The sequence below is a fragment of the Dromiciops gliroides genome, chromosome 1, assembly GCF_019393635.1.
Source record: "Dromiciops gliroides isolate mDroGli1 chromosome 1, mDroGli1.pri, whole genome shotgun sequence".
Classification (NCBI taxonomy): Eukaryota; Metazoa; Chordata; class Mammalia; order Microbiotheria; family Microbiotheriidae; genus Dromiciops; species Dromiciops gliroides.
Window position 1 is genome coordinate 65165300 of NC_057861.1, and position 17676 is coordinate 65182975.

Sequence of the window (17676 nt, forward strand, 5' to 3'; positions counted from 1 at the left end):
GGCCTTTCAGCACACGTGTTTCTCTGAGATGGGGATCTAAAGGCCCTGCTGGGGAGAGGGAAGCTGCTAAGGTGGGCCTCTGCTAAGAGGGGATCCTAGGACAACTGTTGCCCTAGTTTATTGCTATTACTCAAGTTGGAGTTCTCACTGATTTGGGAAGGTCACTTAAACTTAGTCAGCTCACCTATAGCCCTTGTGGCTGCTGCTGACTACTGGCTGTAGCTTACCTGCTTGTTAGCAGTAAGTGGCCTTGCACAAGAAGGGATGCCCCTGCCACCACTGCTTCATTGTTCACCTGCAGTTACTCTTCCAGCATTGTCTTTGGAGTCTAGACTTGGCCACTGACATCTGACCCCTCTTCTCCCACCTTGCTCCCCCCCAGCAACATTCAAGAGGATCCACAACTGGACAGGCCAGGGAACGACCGACAGGAAAGAGAGAGGGTTCGGATGGACTCGGAGTCCCTTGATGAGGAGAGCTGAGGTCCTGGGGCGTGCTGCTCCTGGCCTCTGCCTGGCCCTGGGTTTGAACCCCTTCACTAAGTTACACAGTAGATGATGTATAGGTCTTGTTCCCCTCCTGTCCCCAGCCTCCTGGGAAAGCTGAGAACTTTGGGGAGACGCTGTGCTCTTCAGTTGTATTTGTCCCCTGGGTTTTTTCCCTCACCTAATTTCTGTGATTTCAAAACAACATGAAATGAATATAAAGGGTTTTTTTTTAATGAAAAAAAATTCATTTTTATTGGCTTGGTTTTCTAATGTTGTTGGCTGCAGTGGAGACTGAAGCTGAGAGCTTGGCCAGTTTGGTGCGGGACAGGAGAAGCAGCACTGCCCCCATTAGCAGTGGACGGCAGCTTTGAACCGGCAGTGTTTCCAGCCTAGAGCCTGGCAGAGGTGACTGAAACAGGACTGGGGACAGGAGCCTGTGATCTAGGGGCCTGAGACTGCGGGGCTTGGATTCCCTGGCTCTGCTCACAGTTGGAAAAGTTCATCTTCACAAAAAAAGAAGAAAGAAAATAAAAATCTAAACTTGATGGCTCAAATGAGGCTGTGGTTTGAATCTTCTCCCACTGAACGGCCCAGTGGCCAGGCCAGCCAATGTCAGCCTTTGGGCAGATCTCGGGGACCGAGCTGCATAGGACATGCAGAGCACGAACCACTGCTCTTGGACTCAGCCTTACTTTTCAGGTGGAGCCCCAGGCCACTATGTTGTAGTATTAAAGGGGGAGATTAGGCCTGGGGGGAATGCCGTTGTGAGCCTCTGAGGCTCTTGGAGCCAAATGCTGAGTGAGGGGACATTGGGCCCCTCGATGTAAAGACTGGAGCTGTTTCCTGTCCGCCAGGATGGAGGCGGGGGTGCCTCTACCTGCAGAGATCTGGGTCACGACACTTGGCAGGACGCGCGACCCGAGCCAGGGGCTCCTCTTCACAGCCCCGGACGCCAGCTTGGGTTTGTAACCTAGGCCCAGAAGGCTTGTGGCAGGTAGTTCCTTTCAGCTGTTCTTCCTCCTGCCTGTGGTAGGTGAGGGGGCCTGGGGCTTAGTGAATGAATTCCATGCTGCTGGGGGAAGGTATTTTCTGGAAGCCAGCTCCATAATGAGGAAGGATTTAGCTGGAATGGAGGTCTGATTGCCGGGTGGATCTATGGGGACAGTGGGGTGTGCCAGTGACAGGCTTGAACTTAGGGCCGTTTTGCCCTACTTGAAGTTGGGAGTGTGTATGTTGGGGCAGAAAAGGGGAAATAGTAAGGCCTGCCACTGAGAAGGTGTGTGAGAGGTTATTTGCAGGGCACAGATGAAACATCCCAAGCAGTACCACCTGCTTGTTCATCTAACTCCTTTCATGCTGGGTGCCAGCTTCCCCAGCTTTGCTGTGCCAGTTTTCTCCTAGGTCCCATCCAGCTCCAGGTAACTCGAGCAGGTAAACGTGGCTTTAGGTGGCAGATTCTCCTGTTCATCTCTCAGGAGCTCAGAGGATTTAACCAGATCCCTTTTAATCTCCTCAGTAGCCCTAGAAGCAGGAAGACTGGAATGGACTAAAATCCATCTCCCTGCAGGGGACACTGAGGTTAGGGGCACCAGATTTGTTAAAAGGTGCTTCTGTACCTGTTAATGGGGCAACTTAACAGGGCCCAGGACAGTACATTCTGCACTAGTTAGCTGCCTCTGGCCTGAGCAGTGTTTGAAGATTTAGCAGAGAAATTAATGAAGCTTCTCTGCCTATTAACATTGCAGCTCATCCAGGAGGGTCACACTGAGGTTGAATTGGAGGTGGGAAGCGCAAGTTATTAGCACAAAGCTTTCTCCAGGAGGATCCTTCCCCAAGGGAAGATTAAGCATACCTGTCTCTTGTTGGTTCTGGATCCCCTTCTGGGAATCAGTTGACTCAGCTCTTGCAGCCCCTGTTGGCAGAGGTGTGTAACCTGTGTCATTGATATTTAGGAAGATGGGGCCAGTCAGAAGAGGGAGCTTCACCTCCAGGGGGGTTGGGGAGGGGGCATGAGCTTGAGCTGCTAAGCAATGAGCAGAATAAGCGTGAAGTTCCTTACCTGGTAAACAAAACCTGTTTAAATGATGGCACCTGTGGAGATTTGGGTAGCCTCAGCACTCATTTTGTAGCCCTATGGCACAAGTCCACAGGACAGACTGAGAAATCTGACTAGACAGCCTGGAGGAGACAGGATGAGTGGAATCCATGTACTAGGCAGGACCAGAGAGGTTAGGGGGACCCTCTGTGATGACCCTCTAGCCCCTCAGGAAGGGCAACATCAAATCCATGCTCTTGTGGTCAACACTCAGGGATTATTTTGAATGTTTTGAAGGAGACCCACCCTGAAGGTCACTAAGCAGAGGTTGGGGGGCGACCCTCTGATTGGACATGTAATGAGGATTCTCGGCATGAATCCAAATCCAGAATTCTGTGACTGTCTCACCCTGTCCTTGGGGTTGCAGTTCAGAGACTGAGAGGTCTTACATGGGTCTGACCATGAGAAGTGGAGGGAAACATGGGAGAGAACACATCATAGAGGAAGGCACTGGATTTCAAATCAGGACTTGGGTTCTAATCTCAGCCTTGTTAATTAACTCCCTGTCTGATCTTGGCCTCCAGTTTCTTTAAAATGGGAGTACTCATTATATAGTCTACCTCACAGGGTTGTCATAAGGAGATAATGTTTGTAAAGTGCTTTGTAAAGTGAAAAATGCTATACAGATGTATACTATCACTAGTTTTTGTTACTTGGAAGCCTGAGCTGATGGGAGCCTGGGAGGGTAGATTTATCTCTGTGTGGCCAGCAGAGACTAAGGGGCCCTGTCTCCCTCACTTTGCACCCAGCTGACTTCTTGATCTCAAAGGCTTCTGCTTAGGAGATCTAATACAAAATACCTAGCAATAAGAGACATGCAAAAGTGGAATGGGTGGCCCAGGAACGGAGTAAGTTTCCCATCCTTGGAGGTCCTCAATGGAGGCTGAAGGACTCCTTGTCAGAGGATAGTGTAAAAGGGTAGAGGTTGAACTAGATGATGCCTCCTGAAATTCTGTGTGTCTGAGACCCTTGGCCCAGAGTTCTCTGACTTGCCCTTTTCACCCCTAGCTCCTAGGGCAGGGGATTGCTCTGGTGCCTCAAAGGAGGCTGTGGGATGGGAGATGTTTGTGAGGAGGAAGGGAAGGAGCATGGGGCAAGCCTCTGTGCTGGAGCGTTGCCCAGACTAAGTTTAGCTTGGGAGGGCGTTCTCTTCAGCAGCTGCTCCCCAATGCCAGCATGGCCCTGACCTAAGCCCAGGCCTCAGCTTCAGCCTGTAGTGGGGCGGGGCCAGGCCCTGGGCAACTGGCCAGAGGAGAAGGAAGGCCTCTGAGGGTAAGAGGGCTAGGGAGGAGTTGGGAAGGAGTGAGATTCAGGGAAGGTCAGCCGGTCCTTAAAGCACAGCATGGGTTTACTCCCAAGCTCAGCACTTGGGGAGGGGAAAAGAGCAGCTCCTCCTGGCATTCTACTCCTTAATGAGGGGGAAGGGCCCCATCAGCCAGGTGAGTGGGGGCACACGTGCCAGGCCCGCCATCAGCCCCTCTAGCCCCTGCCACGTCTGATTCAGGCTGTCGCGACTCTGGGCCAGCTCAATGGCAGACAAGTCCCCGAAGGAGCGAGCGATGGCAAGGAGACCGTGAAGCTCTCCAACACTGTGGCGTGCCTGCCGAATCCCCTGCTGAAACTCAGTGGGGAGGCCCTGCAGGCTGGTGGCCAGGGTCCCGTAGCTGGCATGGAGCTGTTGGACTAGGCTTCGAGCCCTGGGGAGAAGCCTGCACTCTGGTAGCTGCAGGAGGAGGAGAGAAGTGAGCGAGAGAGACAGCTTAGAGCTCCAGTCCTCCCCTCCCCCCGCCCTGGGTACAAGGGTAGTGCCCGTCATACCTCCATTGGTTCAGTTTCCTCCTGGCACTGCCTCCCACCCAGCCCCTCTTTGCAGGCATGGCTCTCCTCTGTGTCCCGTTTGGCCTCTTCGATCTGAAGGAGAGCAAAAGGAAGTGGGGCTCCTCTCAAGCCAGGGCAGCTGGGAGCTCATAAAACCCTTAGGGGCATGGGATTTTAAAGCTCAGTTGGAATCCTTTTGTAGATGAGGAAACTAAGGGGCAGATGGGGAGTGAATAAGTTGACACATTATTTAAACCCAGGTTTTCGGTGTCCATGTCTAGAGTTCATTATATTAAGTAGTCACTGGTCTGGAGACCTGGCTCTTTAACCTCACAGCATCCTTCTTTTTTGGAGCAATGGCTACTCCAGAGGGCCACCTTTATGGTAAGCGGCTGCTAACTGTATTAGTATAAACATTGGCTTCCCATACCCTAAAATAAGAGATTTGAAAGGGGGAAAAAACACCCGACCCAACAACACAGTTGTATCTTGAAAGATAACTGCTAATAAGGCACACACGGATTTTATACAGGCCAGATTTAGGAAAGCGAAATATCTGGACCAGTGCTGTATGCAGTGTCATTTAAGGATCTCGGGGATGTCCCCTCTTTTCCAAACACTGCACTCTGCCTAAAATTCCACTCATTCAATAGCTTATTAAAAAAAATACAAGTATCCTTTGAAGGAATATGTTAGCTACTCTGCAGACCGAGGAGGTGAGAATTTAGGGGAAGGACGAAGAAAAGTTTTGGAGCTCAGGGTCCTTGATGGGGGCTGGGAGAGGTGTGGTCTTGAGGTTGGAGTGGAGCTGGAGGGATCTTTGGAAGGTAGAAGGTTGGAGAGGGGAGGGGGTAGCTGTTGGGAAGAGCACAGAAGAGAAAAGAGCAAAGGCATTTATTTCATCCCTCCGTGCCGGTGCCTCTGCTGGGAGTGATGTAAAGCACTTAGAGATCTATAGAGGAAAGGAGTGATGTGGTCAGGGGAAAGGTCCCCTAACCTCGGGTAATGTAGCTTGACCCTTATTGGGATGAGCTGCCCCAGTGGTGTAAGTTCAGCTGGAGGAAGGATGAGAGGGCTTGGGAGCTGGAGGAGGGTTTTCTTACTAGTCTGAGGGTCTCCTGCAGCTGGACCAGGGTCCCTGAGGCTTGCTCCTTGCTCTGCTGGAGTTTGTTTAGAGTGTGCTCATAGGCCCGCTGGCGCAGGCTGGCAGACAGGTTTCCCAGTTGCACAAAGTAGTTCTTCTGGTCTGTGGACAGCATCTTTGGCCCAAGATCAGAGGCAGCCAGTTGAGCTGCAGGATGGAAAATGGGGAGAGGAGTAAATCTAGGGAGGTCCTTGGATGAAGCCCCTTCTCCCTTCCTCATGGTTATTTTAGTATTTATTAAGCATCTACGATGTGCTGGGTACTGGAAGGAAGGTCCCCTTTCCATGGAACCTCCAGTGGATCAGTAGGATAATAAATGTATAGCAATTATTAACCAAAATAATTATTATAAAATAGCCTTTTGTTCATGGACTTTTTACATCAAAGTACTGGGATTTTTTTTTGGGGGGGGGCAGGGCAATGAGGGTTAAGTGACTTGCCCAGGGTCACACGGCTAGTTGTCAAGTGTCTGAGGTTAGATTTGAACTCAGGTCTTCCTGAATGCAGGGCTGGTGCTTTATCCACTGTGCCACCTAGCTGCCCAAGTGGGAATTGTGTTTTAAACATTTTCACCTTTGAGTTTTCCCTAGATACCTTTTCACTGAAAGAGGGAAATCATTACTTATTAGCTATAATGAAACTGAAGGTACTGAGTGAAAGGAGAGGTTAGGGTTGAACTTGAAAGATCAGATAAGAGCCCCAGAGGTAACCCTTCAAACCAAGTTTTTAAGGTTCTCTAGGAACACTGAAAGTTGATGGTCAGCTTAATTTGGGGCTGTGGGAGTGACCCAAGACTAGAGTATAAGCAATAGAGGATGATGGGAATAGAGGATGAATACTGAAGCCTACCCCATCTCCCTACTTGTTCTATACCTTGTCTATCTTCTTGAAGACATTTACTCACCTTGTTCTTCTTCATTCATGGGGAGGAAGGCAGCCAACTGCTCCTCTGACTTGGGCACTAGGTTTTCCATGTTGCCTGCCACCCCATGGGTGACACCAGACTCTTCTCCTAGGCTGGGGCTGTCAGGTGCATTTACTTCTCTCTGGATGACTCCTTTAGCAAAACCCATCACACTGGAGGCCAGGCCCTTGGTGCCTGTTGTGGCTGCCTTGGTGTTTTCTAAATCACTATAGACAGCTCTCTTTGCCAAGTCCACTGCACTGGAGACTTCTCTAGACAGAGCATCGTTGTTGACAGTGGTGACTGATTGGGTGGTGTCCAACCCAGTGTGAATGGTGCCTTTGGCCACATGCACTGCATCAATCACACCACTGCAGATGGAGTCCTTGGTTCCAGTCACAATGGATTTTGTGGTGTCCAGTCCTCCCTGGATAACACTTTCAGTCACATTCAATGCACCTGTGACTCCAGTGCAAACAGTGTCCTTAGTGCCAATTGCTGTATCTTGTGTAATATTCAAGCCACTCTGAACAGTTCCTTTGGTCACATTCATGGCACTGGTCAAACCACTGTAAACAGGGTCCTTGGTTCCACTTAAGACTGATTTTGAGGTGTCTAGACCTCCTTGGACAGCTCCTTTGGCCACATTCATGGCTCCAGTGACTCCAGTGCAAAGAGTGTCCTTAGTGCCTGTTGCTATTTTTTGTGTGGTGTCCAAGCCTGTTTGGAGGGCTCCCTTGGCTACATTTGCAGCACCAGTGACACCAGATAAGACGGTATCCTTGGTTCCCCCTAAAACTGATTTTGAGGTATCTAGACCTCCTTGGATAACTCCTTTGGCTGCATTCATTATGCCAGTCACACCAGTGCAGACAGTATCTTTAGCACCAGTTGCTATGTTTTGTGTGGTGTCCAAGCCTGTTTGGAGGGCTCCCTTGGCTACATTTGCAGCACCAGTGACACCAGACAAGACGGTGTCCTTGGTTCCACCTAAGACTGACTTTGTAGTGTCCAGACCTCCTTGGACAGCTCCTTTGGCCACATTCATGGCTCCAGTGACTCCAGTGCAAAGAGTGTCCTTAGTGCCTGTTGCTGTTTTTTGTGTGGTGTCCAAACCTGTTTGGAGGGCTCCCTTGGCTACATTTGCAGCACCAGTGACACCAGACAAGATGGTGTCCTTGGTTCCACCTAAGAATGATTTTGAAGTGTCTAGACCTCCCTGGATAACTCCCTTGGCAACATTCATTGTTCCAGTCATGCCACTGCAAACAGAGTCCTTAGTGCCTGTTGCTATCTTTTGTGTGGTGTCCAATCCAGTCTGGAGGGCTCCTTTGGCTACGTTTGTAGCACCCATCACACCAGACAAAACTGTGTCCTTGGTTCCACCTAAAACTGATTTTGAGGTATCTAGACCTCCCTGGATAACTCCCTTGGCTACATTCATTGTGCCAGTCATGCCACTGCAAACAGTGTCTTTAGTGCCTGTTGCTATCTTTTGTGTGGTGTCCAGTCCAGTCTGGAGGGCTCCCTTGGCTACATTTGTAGCACCCGTGACACCAGACAAAACTGTGTCTTTGGTTCCACCTAAGACTGACTTTGTAGTGTCCAGACCTCCTTGGACAGCTCCTTTGGCCACATTCATGGCTCCAGTGACTCCAGTGCAAACAGAGTCTTTAGTGCCTGTTGCTATTTTTTGTGTGGTGTCCAAGCCTGTTTGGAGGGCTCCCTTGGCTACATTTGTGGCACCAGTAACACTTGTTAAAACAGTGTCCTTGGTTCCACCTAAGACTGACTTTGTGGTGTCCAGACCTCCTTGGACAGCTCCTTTGGCCACATTCATGGCTCCAGTGACTCCAGTGCAAAGAGTGTCCTTAGTGCCTGTTGCTATTTTTTGTGTGGTGTCCAAACCTGTTTGGAGGGCTCCCTTGGCTACATTTGCAGCACCAGTGACACCAGATAAGACGGTATCCTTGGTTCCCCCTAAAACTGATTTTGAGGTATCTAGACCTCCTTGGATAACTCCTTTGGCTGCATTCATTGTGCCAGTCACACCAGTGCAGACAGTATCTTTAGTACCAGTTGCTATGTTTTGTGTGGTGTCCAAGCCTGTTTGGAGGGCTCCCTTGGCTACATTTGCAGCACCAGTGACACCAGACAAGACGGTGTCCTTGGTTCCACCTAAGACTGATTTTGTAGTGTCCAGACCTCCTTGGACAGCTCCTTTGGCCACATTCATGGCTCCAGTGACTCCAGTGCAAAGAGTGTCCTTAGTGCCTGTTGCTGTTTTTTGTGTGGTGTCCAAACCTGTTTGGAGGGCTCCCTTGGCTACATTTGCAGCACCAGTGACACCAGACAAGATGGTGTCCTTGGTTCCACCTAAGAATGATTTTGAAGTGTCTAGACCTCCCTGGATAACTCCCTTGGCAACATTCATTGTTCCAGTCATGCCACTGCAAACAGAGTCCTTAGTGCCTGTTGCTATCTTTTGTGTGGTGTCCAATCCAGTCTGGAGGGCTCCTTTGGCTACGTTTGTAGCACCCATCACACCAGACAAAACTGTGTCCTTGGTTCCACCTAAAACTGATTTTGAGGTATCTAGACCTCCCTGGATAACTCCCTTGGCTACATTCATTGTGCCAGTCATGCCACTGCAAACAGTGTCTTTAGTGCCTGTTGCTATCTTTTGTGTGGTGTCCAGTCCAGTCTGGAGGGCTCCCTTGGCTACATTTGTAGCACCCGTGACACCAGACAAAACTGTGTCCTTGGTTCCACCTAAGACTGACTTTGTAGTGTCCAGACCTCCTTGGACAGCTCCTTTGGCCACATTCATGGCTCCGGTGACTCCAGTGCAAACAGAGTCTTTAGTGCCTGTTGCTATTTTTTGTGTGGTGTCCAAACCTGTTTGGAGGGCTCCCTTGGCTACATTTGTGGCACCAGTAACACTTGTTAAAACAGTGTCCTTGGTTCCACCTAAGACTGACTTTGTAGTGTCCAGACCTCCTTGGACAGTTCCTTTGGCCACATTCATGGCACCAGTGACTCCAGTGCAGAGAGTGTCCTTAGTGCCTGTTGCTATCTTTTGTGTGGTGTCCAATCCAGTCTGGAGGGCTCCCTTGGCTACATTTGTGGCACCAGTAACACCAGTCAAGACAGTGTCTTTGGCTCCACTTAAGACTGACTTTGTAGTGTCCAGTCCTCCTTGGACAGCTCCTTTGGCCACATTCATGGCTCCAGTGACTCCAGTGCAAAGAGTGTCCTTAGTTCCTGTTGCTATTTTTTGTGTGGTGTCCAAGCCTGTTTGGAGGGCTCCCTTGGCTACATTTGTGGCACCAGTAACACTTGTTAAGACAGTGTCCTTGGTTCCACCTAAGACTGACTTTGTGGTGTCCAGACCTCCTTGGACAACTCCTTTGGCCACGTTCACGGCACCAGTGACTCCAGTGCAAAGAGTGTCCTTAGTGCCTGTTGCTATCTTTTGTGTGGTGTCCAATCCAGTCTGGAGGGCTCCCTTGGCTACATTTGTAGCACCCGTGACACTAGACAAAACAGTGTCCTTGGTTCCACCTAAGACTGACTTTGTGGTGTCCAGACCTCCTTGGACAGCTCCTTTGGCCACATTCATGGCTCCAGTGACTCCAGTGCAAAGAGTGTCCTTAGTGCCTGTTGCTCTTTTTTGTGTGGTGTCCAAGCCTGTTTGGAGGGCTCCCTTGGCTACATTTGTAGCACCGGTGACACCAGAAAAAAACGTGTCCTTGGTTCCACTTAAGACTGACTTTGTAGTGTCCACACCTCCTTGAACAACTCCTTTAGCCACATTCACAGCACCAGTGACTCCAGTGCAAACAGAGTCTTTAGTGCCTGTTGCTATTTTTTGTGTGGTGTCCAAGCCTGTTTGGAGAGCTCCCTTGGCTACATTTGCAGCACCAGTGACACCAGACAAGACGGTGTCCTTGGTTCCACCTAAAACTGATTTTGAGGTATCTAGACCTCCCTGGATAACTCCCTTGGCTACATTCATTGTGCCAGTCATGCCACTGCAAACAGTGTCTTTAGTGCCTGTTGCTATCTTTTGTGTGGTGTCCAGTCCAGTCTGGAGGGCTCCCTTGGCTACATTTGTAGCACCCGTGACACCAGACAAAACTGTGTCCTTGGTTCCACCTAAGACTGACTTTGTAGTGTCCAGACCTCCTTGGACAGCTCCTTTGGCCACATTCATGGCTCCAGTGACTCCAGTGCAAAGAGTGTCCTTAGTCCCAGTTGCTATGTTTTGTGTAGTATTTAAGCCACTCTGGACGGCTCCTTTAGCCACATTCATGGCTCCAGTGACTCCAGTGCAAACAGAGTCCTTGGTTCCAGTCACAACTGACTTTGTGGTGTCTAGACCTCCCTGGATAGCTCCTTTGGCCACATTCATGGCGCCAGTGACTCCAGTGCATACAGTGTCCTTTGTGCCAGTTGCTATCTTTTGTGTGGCGTCCAATCCAGTCTGGAGGGCTCCCTTGGCTACATTTGTAGCACCCGTGACACCAGACAAAACTGTGTCCTTGGTTCCACCTAAGACTGACTTTGTGGTGTCCAGACCTCCTTGGACAGCTCCTTTGGCCACATTCACGGCTCCAGTGACTCCAGTGCAAACAGAGTCTTTAGTGCCTGTTGCTATTTTTTGTGTGGTGTCCAAGCCTGTTTGGAGGGCTCCCTTGGCTACATTTGCAGCACCAGTGACACCAGACAAGACGGTGTCCTTGGTTCCACCTAAAACTGATTTTGAGGTATCTAGACCTCCTTGGATAACTCCCTTGGCTACATTCATTGTGCCAGCCACGCCACTGCAGACAGTGTCTTTAGTGCCTGTTGCTATCTTTTGTGTGGTGTCCAATCCAGTCTGGAGGGCTCCTTTGGCTACTTTTGTGGCACCAGTGACACCAGACAAAACTGTGTCCTTGGTCCCACCTAAGACTGACTTTGTAGTGTCCAGACCTCCTTGGACAGCTCCTTTGGCCACATTCATGGCTCCAGTGACTCCAGTGCAAAGAGTGTCCTTAGTCCCAGTTGCTATGTTTTGTGTAGTATTTAAGCCACTCTGGACGGCTCCTTTAGCCACATTCATGGCTCCAGTGACTCCAGTGCAAACAGAGTCCTTGGTTCCAGTCACTACTGACTTTGTGGTGTCTAGACCTCCCTGGACAGCTCCTTTGGCCACATTCACTGCTGCAGTGACTCCAGTGCAAACAGTGTCCTTTGTGCCAGTTGCTATGTTTTTTGTAGTATCCAAGCCACTCTGGACAGCTCCTTTAGCCACATTCACTGCACTTGTTACTCCACTGCACACCAAGTCCTTAGTTCCAGACATAGCCGTTTTTGTAGTGTTCACACCTCCCTCGATGACCCCTGTTGCAAAAGCTTGGGTGGCCCCTTTTGCTGTGTCCATAGCACCAGTGACTCCCTTGCAGACAGTGTTCTTGGTGCTGCTCACAATTGATTTGGTGGCGTCTAGACTCCCTTGAACCATACCCTTGGCCATATCCACCATATTGGCCACCCCAGGAGTGATTGTGTCTTTTCCCCCAGTCACCTGTGAGCATACCTCCTTTGCCTCAGACATTTCCTGGTGGACAGAGAGATTGGAGGTCAGGGAAGGGCTTGGAAAGTCTCATTTCACTTCTTCCTTTATTCTCTATTACTGTTACCTTTTTTTTAATGGTATAATCACAACATCTCAGAGTTGGAATGGACATCAAAGGTCCTTGAATCCAACTTATACCTGAATAAGAATCCCCTTTCCAACTTTCCTGACCAATGGTCACCCAGCCTTCACTTGAAAACTTCCAGAGAAGGGGAATTCACTTTTTCCTGTTGCAGCCCATCCTATTTTAGCCTCAAATCTTCCCCTGGTCAAGGGATTTGGGAGATTGCTTAACCATGAGGGGACCTTGTTACTTTCATGTTTATTTTGAGTTCCCCCCTAGAGCAAAGTGGCAAGGACATTCACTCAATCAAGTAGTCTACCTGTAAGCATTTAGCAAGTAATGATTAAAAGTTGGGCTCTGTGATTGACTATGCTATGGGAAAGGCCAAAGAAGAAGACTTGGGTTCTAACCTTGGATAACTCCACATCAAATTGGGCATATAAAGTTTATGTGTAGGAAAAGATGACTGATCATTCAAGACCATGTGTACTTAGGGTCCAACAGGTGGTCTAACTAGTAATGTCTGTAGACAATTCAAGGAGGAAGGGGCCAGAGGATGGAGGGTCTTGAATGCTAAGCTCAGGTAATGAGCCTGTAGGGAATGAGGAACCATGGAAAGTTTCTGAGTGGGGAGTCACATGATGGAAACAGGATTCAAGGAAGATTAAGCTGGTGGCAAATATGGCATTCTTCACCGCCATTCACAAAGTCCCCAGATACCAGTTGATTCCCCATGCCCACACCCAGGGATCATAGTCTTATTTTCCCTGATCTTTCTCCCTTCTACCCTTCTTACCTTTCCTGGTTGTTTCTCCTCCAGCCTGGGCAGGTTTCCAGAGGTGTGTTCATCTGCAGGGAGATATGGGGAAACAAGCTACTTAGAGACCAGAGGAAGGGTATGCAGAGAGTAAAGCCAAATTAAGAGCCATGGGAATCTAGCCAAGGCTAGAGGGCAGGACAGACAGAGCAACGTGGCACATCCACTTGTGAATCCAGCACGAGGTGCTTGAATACTCTAAAGCTCCCCAAATCAAGCCAATCTAGACAATCAGGTGTGCTCAGCCATCAGAAACTTGAGTGGTCATTCAATCCAATCAGATATAGGGAAGACTCCAGTAAAGGTCATTCATTCTTTTTGTTTCCCCTTTACCATATCCAGCCTCCCAGCCTACATCTGGCTAAACAAGGGCTGGGTGTCCATGACCAGAGGGGTAGTGTCTGTCAGGGGCTATGGAGCATCCCCCACCCCACCACACACCTCCCCACTTCACCTAAGTTGGGGCTAAGGCATTGTTCCCAACGTTCAGTAAGGGCTTTGACTGTGCCAGGGATTTCTCTGAAAGCCCATTTCTTCCCATTTAACCTTTTTGCCCCCTCACCAGCTCTCTATAAACCCTAAAAGACTGGGAGACCACTAAAACAGAGGCAGGGGCCGAGGAAGTAGGTGGGAAGAGTTGAAATGGCGTTGACAGTGAGGCATGTCTGGAGAGTGAGGCTTAGGGATGGGGGAGGTCTTTGATTTTGGGTAACATGCTGCCCTTGAAGTAAGGACACAGAAACTTAACCCATCAGAGCGTTCCCTTCTCCCTCCACTCTCCTTGGCTTTGGGCTCTGATGGGGCCCCTGGGAGGGGTTTACAGGAAGTGGTGGTGAGGCTACCCTCCCGGGGCACAACATCCCCCTCTTCTTCGTGACCCCTTAGGAGTTTTCCTTGACCCTCTGAGGGCCTGGTTCTGTCTGAACCTTTGAAGCAATGTACTGGCTACAGCTTTCTAGCTGGGTCAGGGCGGAGGCCTCAAGGTTCAGAATAGGCGGCATCCCAGAGCCTCCCTCCAGCCCCCCTTTGGTGCTGAACCTCCAGAGGCAGGGAGCCAGAGGGCGGCTCCTCTCCCTGCTGCCAGCCCACCCTGTGCTCTGAATTGGCAGCTATGACTCCCCTAGCTGAGGTATGTGGGACAGGAGTCAGATAGCTGAGGCGGCGCAGGGGCCAGTCCTCAGATGGTTGGGGAGCCAGGAAGGGTGTGGGGGAGAAGGGAGGAGTCAGTTTGTGGGGGAGGGAGTGTCTGGCCTAGCGCTAGGCTAGATTCACAGACTCTTAGAGTTACAAGAGACCTTAGAAGTCATTGAGTTCCATCTGTGCCTCATCAGCAATTCCTTCTGTCCCCACTTGGATAGTCACCCAGCCTCTGCTTGAAGACCCCCACAGTGGAGGGCTCACCATCCCCTGAGGCAGCCCATTGCATTTTGGGACAGGGCTGATGGTTAGGAAACTTCTCCTCCCCCCCCCACCCCATCAAGCACAAATCCCCCTTTGATTCTTCTCTTTTGATAGCTTCATCCCCAATTCCCACTATCTGACCAAATGACTCGCACACATCCCTCCCCTTTCCCAACACCCTCTGACAGTCTCTTACACAAGGACCTTTCCCAAGAGCCCCATGGGAAGTTCGGGCCGGCCTAGGGAAAAACACAGAGCTGGGGAGTGTCGGGAGAAGGTGGACTCAACAATGGGGACTGGCCCACAGAGGAAGATTCCCCTTCTTCCCTAAGTGATAAAACGAAGTGATGAGCCTCTTCTGATCTTTGTCTCTGTTTCCCTTTCCCTCACACACATATGGCCATGAAGTAGCTGTACAGAATACTAAGGGTTGATTTCTGGGGCTGGTGTGGCAAGGGAGGAAGCTGGCAGTAAATCAGCTTCCAGAGGCAGCCTTAGGGGTCAGAGAAGATTCTTGTCTGCTCTGCTATTGCTTGCCTAGGTGGCTTTGGGAAAGTAGCAGCCTCTCTGAGCTTTGGTTTTCTCAAAAGTAAAATGCAAGAGTTGGATTAGATACCCCCACCCCAACTCCTATCAGCTCTAATTCCTGTGATCCTATGAATCACATATCTAGAGATGGAGACTGGGAGAAGCACTTCTTTAGGAGAAGCTTCATCAAGCCCTCACTCCCAAGGGGATGCTAGGTAGCCAAGTGGAGCAGTGAATAGAATTTTGGGCTTGAGTCAGGAAGACTTGAGTTCAAATTCAGCCCAGACACTTATTTGCTTGACCTCTTTGCCTCAGTTTCCTCATCTGTAAAATGGAAATAATAATGCCACCTACCTCCTAGAGTTTTTGCAACATAATCACACATGTATGGTGTTTTGCAAACCTTAAAGTGCTATATAAATGTTACCTGTTATTGTTGTTGCTGTTGTTATGCCAGGGGGCTACCAGACCCTCCCCTGTCCCCCAGGTCCCCTTCCTCCCAACACACACTCACTCTGTTGGGCATTAGGCCCTGACTTGATGTTCCCACGAGCCTCTTTCGATGAGCTAGAAGAAAATAGGTTTCGTGCTGGGCCAAAGAGGGGCAAGTTTCCTAGAAAGCTGCCCAGAGTCTGCAAAGAGAGGAGATTGATTTAGAGGGGTGAGGCAGCGAAAGGTGGTTGGGACTACCCTTGGCCCCACTCCCTTTTGTGGTCACTGGGTGACTGACTATAAAGCTTATATAGAGGGAAGAGCTCAGGCTTCTAGTCCTGCCTCCGCCACTGATTTGCTGTGTCCTTGGGACAAGTTATTGTTTCTTCCTGGGCCTCAGTTTCCTTGTCTATCAAATAGGGATAATGCCCCTGCCCTGGCTATCTCCCAAACTCTCAGTACTGTTGTTAGCTTTGGATGAAAAACCAGACAGGACAGCCACTTTAGAAACAGAAATAGTGCTTTGAACAGTTAGGGGGTATGGACATCATCAGCCGGCATCCCACCTGTTTTTCCTCTAAGGCATCTCATCCTCATCTCCCATGTTCCCAGAGTAGGCCCTTGGTTCCTCTCCCCCACTCCCCAGTTTATTCCCCAGCTTCCTTTGGACTAATGTAGATCATGCTGCAAGGGGAACACAGTGGGGTGGAGGGACAGCCACTGATGTGTAGGGACCCCATCTAGCCTACCTGGGACTTAGACTTGGGCTCTTGACCCCGGTTTGGGGCTGCAGCTGCTCCTTCCTCTCCAGTCGACATAGTAATAGTGGGGGTAACTGAAGGAGAAGAAGGAGTGAGCAGGACCCCAAGGCAGTGAGAACCTCCCACCATCCCACACATCCTTTTGCTACTTCCCCTCACCACCTCACAGAGAATGGCTATGGTGCCTTGGAAAGGCATTAGACTCTGCAGTCAGGACCTCGTTTTTTAGTTCTGGCTTTGTCTGTCACTAGCTGTGCCCTGGGGCTGTTACTGAGCTGAGCCTGAAATGGAGGGCTTGAACTGGTTCATGTGGAAAGTTCCTTCCAGCATTAAACCTGTGAGCCTTCAGAGCCCTTTGCCTGTTCCCTTCCACAGCTTGCTGCCCCTTCTCCCTCAGATGCTCCCAACTTGCCGCCCCATCTCCTTCAGATGCCCCCAACTTGCCACCCCATCTCCCTCAGATGCCCCCAACTTGCTGCCCCATCTCTCTCAGATGCCCCCCAACTTGCTGCTCCATCTCCCTCAGATGACCCCCCAACTTGCCCCATCTCTCTCAGACCTGCCCTCCCTCAGCTTGCTGCCCCATCTCCCTCAGATGCCCCGCAACTTGCTGCCCCATCTCTCCAAGATTTCTTTTCCTTTACACTCTACCATTTCTTAGTCCCCCTCCCTTCATTCCACAGCCTTCCTTATCTTCCTCTGCCACATCTGGGAGCAAGACCGAAGAAGGTCAGAACAACTCCAAGAGCCAGGCGGTCAGGCCCCAGGCTTGGTGGGCTCTCTTTCTGTGGAAAAGGCCAGTAGGGCCGGCTCCCACAGATTGGTCCTTCCCTTCCAACTATCTATGCTGCCTTTAGGGAATCTGGAATCTTAGTGGAGGCTCAGAGCCCATGCTCACTGACCTGGACTGAGTTGGGAAGTTGTTGGGTCTTTGATCTCAAAGATTGGGTATCTGCTGGGTGGGAGCTGTGGCCTCCCAGCCTGGACCAAAGTCTCTGAGTACCTGCCCTCTACCAGCTACCCTGGTCCTTATAGCAAGGGAGAGGGCAGGCAGGCCACCTGACAGCCTGGGGTGGGAGGGAGGAGCAAATCTGGGCTGGGGAGGGACCCAAAGCCTAGTGGGACAGTCCATGGGGGATCACATGTTGCCTCTTCCCCTCCCCACCCCCATCCATGCTGGGCTCTGTGCCCTGCCCAAACTGGAGGGCCAGCTGATGACACCTTTGTTCCATTTCCAGAGGCCCTGGAGGAAGGGAGGAATGGGGGGGGGGAAGGGCACCATCAACTCCCACCCTCCACAATCCCTCCTCCTCAAGCCCCTCCTCCACCATCTGGGACAGAGGGAACAGTAGATAAACAGTATATTAGGTGACTCACCATTTGGGTAGGGGAAAGAGTGTCTAGGGCAGGGAGGAGCCCAGTGGGACAACTCAGGGATTTGGGGTCCCCATCCGCTCCAGAAGCCATAGTGATAACTTCATTCTATACCTCCCTTTTCTGGTCTATGAACTGGACTGGACAAGGTGAGCTTCATACCCAGGGTAGAACACATTGGAGTGAAGGAGGCAATCGTACGACTCCTGGATAGTATAACATCATGG

The 17676-nt window shown here is 50.5% G+C and overlaps 2 protein-coding genes across 2 annotated transcripts in view; one reads left to right on the forward strand and one right to left on the reverse strand.

Moving 5' to 3' along the window:
* HDGFL2 (HDGF like 2) overlaps positions 1–2843 on the forward strand; it is a 28410-nt gene extending 25567 nt beyond the window's left edge. Inside the window, exon 16 of the mRNA XM_043989022.1 lies at positions 383–2843. Coding sequence (XP_043844957.1) covers positions 383–482 — 100 coding nt within the window. The 3' untranslated portion in view covers positions 483–2843. The remainder of the gene's footprint in view (positions 1–382) is intronic.
* On the reverse strand, positions 2823–17108 carry PLIN4 (perilipin 4). The gene is made up of 8 exons (XM_043989011.1): positions 16978–17108; positions 16064–16149; positions 15397–15514; positions 12933–12985; positions 6450–12054; positions 5505–5692; positions 4402–4494; positions 2823–4306 (listed from the first exon to the last, which is right to left on the reverse strand). Exons 2-8 carry the CDS (start codon positions 16130–16132, stop codon positions 3986–3988), a joined length of 6447 nt encoding a protein of 2148 aa, XP_043844946.1. The 5' UTR covers positions 16133–16149; positions 16978–17108; the 3' UTR covers positions 2823–3985.
* Positions 17109–17676: the final 568 nt, after the last annotated feature.